This window comes from Sebastes fasciatus, chromosome 4 (genome assembly GCF_043250625.1).
Source record: "Sebastes fasciatus isolate fSebFas1 chromosome 4, fSebFas1.pri, whole genome shotgun sequence".
NCBI classification, from domain to species: Eukaryota; Metazoa; Chordata; class Actinopteri; order Perciformes; family Sebastidae; genus Sebastes; species Sebastes fasciatus.
The window spans coordinates 33,625,551-33,632,618 of record NC_133798.1 but is presented as its reverse complement, the minus strand read 5'-3'; the positions used below and the strand labels follow the sequence as shown (position 1 = coordinate 33,632,618).

Here is a 7,068-nt window from a genome sequence, read left to right as displayed (position 1 = left end):
ATTATTTAAGTTGACTTCTCCATAATTTATATTGACAGACATGGAAAGACATCTACAAGCAAGCATAAAATAGCCTCTATTGTTGTCTACGGGACAATCTAATGTCTCTTTATGTGTTTCTGCAATAGAAATGTGTGCTCCTTGTCACTGTCCATGATGTCCACAACCCAACCCACAGTGTCTTCTTCTAATTTATTGCTGCCGCCTAGTGTTCGTGCACAAACACTGCACCTGTGCGGTCAGTGCAGAAACGAAAAAAGAAGCAAGAATCAGGGAGAAAATTACTATAAACTGATTGCTTTTATCTGAAAAGAAAGTAGGCCTAGATTAAAAAATGTATTTGTGTTGTATATGCCTATATATATATATATACAAATATATACATATATATATATATATATATATATATATATATATATAAAGGTTTAGTTTATTTTTCTTCTTTATTGATAGATTTAATCGGAAATAGATTAAAAGGATCAGGATGAAATAACAAAATATACAAAAATGTTGACCATGTAAAACCATTGTTGTGGGTGATGATTGCTTTTATCTGAAAAGAAAGGCCTTGATTAAAAAAAACATGTGTTTTGTTTATGCCTATGCCTATATATATATATATATATATATATATATATATATATATATATATATAAATATATAAAGGTTTAGTTTATTAGTTTAGTTTATTTTTCTAATAAACTAAACCTTTTTTTATATATATATATATACAAATATATACATATATATTTAAAAGTTTAGTTTATTTTTCTTCTTTATTGATAGATTCAAACGGAAATAGATTAAAAGAACCAGGATGAAATAACCAAATATAGTGATAATAAGCAGTTTGTTTGTTTTTCTCTCCAGCTCGCAACTTTACTCAATCGATCACTGATTTTAAATCGGTGCTCTGCTGTTTTCCCCTGACGTCGCGTCCAGGAAAACAAATCAAGTTCGGATCAGAGCAGCACATCACAGGCGGAGGAGACTCTTTCTAAAGCAGAGATGGTCAGTATCAATGAGATTAATCAATTTAACATTAGATATTATACAGACACTGTAAATATATCCTGCAGCGTGTTCATGTAGTTTGATTTAACAGGAAACCTTTAAAAACAGGGTTATCTTAATCCCACCATGCTAACGTTAGCATGCTAACTCCTGGCTGCACTGTGAGTAAGCAAAACACCGCTAGCTGCTAGCTAACCGTTAGCATGCTAGCTGATACCGGCTACATGACGTCTGCCCAAAGAAACGCTTCATGACTAATATCTGTCGGATCACATTACATTAAACAATGCCCATAAGTAACCCGAACTATTTACATTCAACATTATTACTCTAATATCACTGTTGCGTTGCTGATTAGTTAGTTAGCTGCTTATGTGGTTAGCATGCTAACGAGGACTATAAAAAGGAGGCTGGGTCACGCGTCATCAACGTTCATATCTCCGGGTGGTATTGCACATGCGCAGTAGAATCTGCTCTGCACTCATCGAACTGGAGCCAATCCACACGACGGCAGCTTGAGTTACACAACAAATTCAAAATACAAACAACATGGCTCATAGATTATTGCATAAGAGTAAAAGGACAAGGTGCATACTGAACAAGAACAAATAAAATATGTAAAATTATACATGTAAATAATAATAAATTAAATTTAGGGCTAGGGCTGTACCTGTAATTCATATTCTTCTATTATACTAAGAAGTTTCAATGCATTTTTGTTTTTCATGACTTTAAGGGCTTTTATGTAAGAAAGAATTGGATTTATGCAAATAACATTTTCCAAGAATGAGAATGTTATTCACCAGAAAGTCATCTTTGTTATTATTAAGTCCATAAACAATGTCCTTTTGAGAGAAGTTTCCCAGATGAGAAACTTTTGGGAAAAGCTAGTCATGTATATCAGAAGCTATAAAGCTCCAGAATATATACAATGAAAAAATAAATGATCAGTAGTTTCAGTATCATCACAAAATATACAGTTATTGGTTTCAATTACAAATCGTTGTCGCAACAAATCACACTGCGCATGCGCTGTACCCCTTACAACAAGATCCGTGTCCCAGCCTCCTTCTATAGGCCTTGACAGGCGTTAGGCTAAGAGTTAGCATCAAAATTGAAGTATCATGTCTTTTACTTTCGTTTTCCTTCAGCTCACCAGGCCTTCGTCTTCACACTAATAACCTATTTTGTGAAGCTAACACATTTAACTCCAGTTGTTGGAATAGAATAGAATAGAAAGTTTTATTGTCGTTGTATTAAATACAACGAGATTCAGAGTTGCCACTTCTGATCAGTGCTTTAAAACAAATACTAGACAAGACTAAACGAGGCAGATAAAACATACAACAGGTAAAACATACACACAGTTATAAAGCAAATAAAACAGCTAAAGTAGATGTAATAAATAAATCTAAACAGAAGTGTTACACTAGAAGTATTAAATATAAAAATAGATGTAATGTAAACAAAGGTAAATGCACCTGTAATTCACTGTAATTTAGCTAAACCTTCGTACAGTCTGTATTTTATTCATCTAATGTCAGTTAGCTTTGTGCAGTAACCAAGTTTAGGTGGTGCCCAGCACCGTTAACAACAATGGGACCTTTTAAGGGTCATTGCAAATTAATAAATACACACCTGTACATCCTGGCCAATGTGTTATGAGAGGCTTCATACAATGCATCAGAACCAAAAGCAATAGTGTTACATAGAAAACCACATTGCAAACAAGCAGGACATGCTTTAGATAGATAGATAGATAGATAGATAGATAGATAGATAGATAGATAGATAGATAGATAGATAGTAACTTTATTGATCCCAAGGGAAATTCAAGTTTCCAGCATCACAGTTCCAGAGTGCAAAACATGTTAGTAAAAAGGCAGTACAAAAGTTAGTAGTGCAAAGTACAAAACAAATATACCAGATATAAAAATACAAGGAGATGAAGAAAACTGTTAAAAGTGAATATAGTGCAGAGTAACAGCTGTGATACACGACTATTAAAAAAGTGAATATAGTGCAGAAGAGACCGTTAAAAGTGAGTATAGTGCGTTATTATCTGTCCTGCATATATACAGCAAAAAGAGTTTAGTGCTGACATGTGTTTGTAGTCATCCATTGTTGATGTATTTGGTTGCATGATTCTATTTGGTAAATGGCTGCACACACAGCTGGGTTAATACATTATTCAGTCGTGGTAGTAATTTAAAACCTGAGTCTAAAAAAAAAAGGTCCGGTCTGAAGACAGACACAGAGCCTCGTGTAGTCGTAACTTGGAGTCCGTGACAAACAGTCTGTAACTGAAGAAAAGCGCATAATGCAAGACATTGCAGACTATGTAAGCTCTGCTCTTGTGTGTTTCTATAATGTTTTTTTTAAATGTCAATTTCTAATTATGTCTTGTTTTTATCTTTTAGTTCCGCAACCAGTACGACAACGACGTGACAGTATGGAGCCCGCAGGTGAGTCGCTGTTTGCTTTAACCTCTGACTTCTGTCTATGTCTCACTGACATGCCATAGTATAATATGTTAATACTATTATTCATGTTGGTGCAGGGCCGTATCCATCAGATCGAGTATGCCATGGAGGCAGTGAAGCAAGGCTCTGCAACTGTAGGACTCAAATCCAAAACCCATGCAGTCCTGGTTGCACTAAAGGTACGGTCCTTCAATGTCTTGTCTGTTGATATTTCTGCTTCCCAAAAACGTACTTTATTACATTTAAATAATGTTTTGAGCCAAAATTCATCCAAGTGTCAAGTGTTTCCCTTTTTTATTTGGAAACACCGCAAACCGTGGAAGCAATGTTTGATATTTAATGGACCATTTAAATGTATTATATATGGTTGAGGAAGAGTTGTGATAAGGGTTGCGTTAAGGGTTAGTTTATATCTACTTTTTAACTCCGGATGGATATGTGCGTTGTAAATAAATTTGGGATGCTGTTCATATATTTAATTTGGGATGTAAATAAATCTGGGATAGTTTATATATTATATTATATTATAATTCTATGATATATGAGTTAATAGAGGGGAAGTGAGAAAGGGGTAGGGAAATAGAAGTTTTACTTCTACCTATACTCCTTTTCGGACACTATTACTCTTGTTTTGTTTGTTATTATTTTGTATCTGTTTTTACTTATTTTTTTGTTCGAAATAGTCATTCATTCATTCATTCATTCATTCATTCATTCATAACCCATAAAGACACAACAAAACATGTAACGGATTATTAGTGACAGTTGAAGGACAAGTATGAGATCATGCCTGATGTTTTCATGTCCCTCCAGAGAGCCCAGTCTGAACTGGCTGCCCACCAGAAGAAGATCCTCCATGTCGACAACCACATCGGCATTTCCATTGCTGGACTGACTGCTGATGCCAGACTGCTCTGGTAGGTCACAGCTGCCTTCATGGTCCGAATAGAGCTTTTCAGTGAACCTGTGAATCAATAAATCTGATTGCACCCTCTCTTCCGCAGTAACTTCATGCGTCAGGAGTGCTTGGACTCAAGATTTGTCTTCGACAGGCCCCTTCCAGCATCACGGCTTGTCTCTCTTATTGGCAGCAGTATCCTAACCATTGTTAACTTGAATTTCTGTAGTGAAAAAAATGTGGTGTTATTTTTTATGTATCGCTATCTTAGTGGTTATATTGGTCCGTTTTCTTTGTGTGAATACTCTATGAAGTCAAATAATTGTGAATGGCAACAGTGAACCTTAACTGAACCTTCAGAAACTCAAATCCCAACACAGAGGTATGGAAGGAGGCCCTATGGTGTTGGACTCCTCATTGCTGGCTTTGATGTAAGTTTGCTCACTCAAACATCTTCCTTTATTTTACTCATCTATAGTATTTTTTCCCCGTGAAAGAATAAAGGTCGTAATTCAAATTTGACCATAGCTCTTGTTGTTTTGTCGTGCGTCTACCAGGACATGGGACCTCACATCTTCCAGACCTGCCCGTCAGCCAACTACTTTGACTGCAAAGCCATGTCCATCGGAGCGCGCTCTCAGTCTGCACGTACCTACCTGGAGAGATGCATGGAGAAATTCTCCGACTGTAAGATGAAATTAATTTCACTAGCCTTGTTCCCTCATATGAATGTGTTTGCATCTTTATTAGCCAGGTTGTCATGGATTTCTCACGTCCTAATTACAGTGTGATTACTGTATATGTGAGATGATGAGTTATTTAAGTATTTACTCATCAGTGTTCTCACAGATCTCATTTAGCAACTTCACAAATCAAACATGGATAACAGTCACAGTACCAAACAGTGTGTTCCACTTGCTGATTGACCAGCGGAAATACTTGAGTGAAGAAAGTATTGTTTTGTTCTCAGGTAATCTGAATGATCTGGTCCAGCACGGCCTCCGTGCTCTCAGAGAAACCCTCCCCGCCGAGCAGGACCTCACTACCAAGGTACGCCAACTCTCTCCACTCTTGTCTGATGTGACGCTCAGCTACACAAGAGATCAATCATCTTTGTCTTCATCTGTGTCTTAATTAAGACATGGGTCGCGTCCAAAATTCCACACTTAAACAGTATGTGAGATTTTTTTGTATGTCCGAAACCCGAGTATGAATCTTAGTAGTACGCGAATTGCATACTATGTCCAGTGAAATATTACAGTATACAAACGCTGGACACTACAGCAGCATAAATATCCCACAATGCAATGCAATATTGGCGACAACGTTCCTAACAGACATTGACGGACAGCTCTGTAACACCAATAACGCTTCAATTTAAGTGTAAGTATAAGATTCCACTTTGCTATAGATGTAATATATATTTTTTAATTAGTTCAGACTTTGATTCTCACAAATCATTTCGTATTATGAGGTTGGCACGGGTTGCCATGGTTACACGTCTCAAACCGACAAGAAGGCTCTCAGGAGGCGACGACGTAAATTACTGCTCAGTGCGTCCGAAAAGATACATACTACTATTTATTCACACAAAAATATGTTGAACAATAGTACACATATTGGGTAAGTAATGCATAATGTGTGACTTGGGACACAGCCAAGCACTTGTCCTGCCTGTGATCAGATCTGTGTGTTTTACAGAGCTATGTAAAAGCGTCAGAACATAAATATGAATCCAAAATGTCATCTAATAGGGAAAATATGTCTTTTAGTTTTTGTACTTTGAATGTTATCGATAACTTAATTACAATTGATGAAAGCAAACCTAAATGGTTTCAAAGGAAAATGACGGGAAGTGTTATAAAAGCCCAACCCTAGTAGGTATTGAGGATGCTGTGATCATCTTTTAAATGTAATAGTACGCAGGCCATTTCTTACTTATACTTCTCATTCTTTCAGAATGTTTCCATCGGCATTGTGGGTAAGGACATGGAGTTTGTCATTTATGACGATGATGATGTCGCCCCGTTCCTGGAGGGACTGGAGGAGAGGCCACAGAGAAAGGTACTGCAACGATTTATCAAGTCCACAACAAATGTTCTATTTTATTTATTGTCTTCTGCACACTTCTACATGATTAGTCCAAACTAACAAGCTCTGTATCCTCTGTTGGTTATATTGCATTGGGGCCAGGTTAGACAGCTCTTTAGTCCTCCCCTTAGTAATGAACCAGTGGCATAATGTTGAAATATTCTCACACGTTGGGGTTATATTTATTTCAGTGTTAGACAGACCTTGATGTCTGATTCTGTTTTTGTGTCAGGTCGCCCAGCCTGCAGATGAACCCGCCGCCGTAGCTGCACCAGAGGTACCTGATGAGCCAATGGAGCACTGAGGCGTCTCCTGTCAGTTAACTTCCTGTTATCAGAGGGGGGCGGGGCACAAAGCCAGACCGAACTGCAACTCACCAGAGTAAATCTTAGAGGAGGAGAAGTTGTTGTTGTGATGTGCCACTCGCTCAACCGTCAATCCAAAATATTCTGCTAACATCAACAACCAATGTGATGTTGCTTTTGTATGAGTAAAGTGTAACATTATACAAGTAATAAACTCTTTTTTTGAATTGTGCTATGGCTCTTTATTACATTAGTTGCCTATTTAATACACAAAAAT

At 37.0% G+C, this 7,068-nt stretch overlaps 1 protein-coding gene across 1 annotated transcript; it reads left to right on the top strand.

The window, feature by feature from the left end:
- The first annotated feature begins 894 nt into the window (after positions 1-894).
- Positions 895-7,023, top strand: psma1 (proteasome 20S subunit alpha 1). Its single transcript, XM_074633758.1, has 10 exons — positions 895-1,011; positions 3,435-3,479; positions 3,575-3,676; positions 4,311-4,414; positions 4,502-4,590; positions 4,756-4,826; positions 4,953-5,082; positions 5,366-5,445; positions 6,355-6,459; positions 6,719-7,023. The coding sequence occupies exons 1-10, from the start codon at positions 1,009-1,011 to the stop codon at positions 6,788-6,790; spliced, it is 801 nt and encodes a 266-aa protein (XP_074489859.1). The 5' UTR covers positions 895-1,008; the 3' UTR covers positions 6,791-7,023.
- Positions 7,024-7,068: the final 45 nt, after the last annotated feature.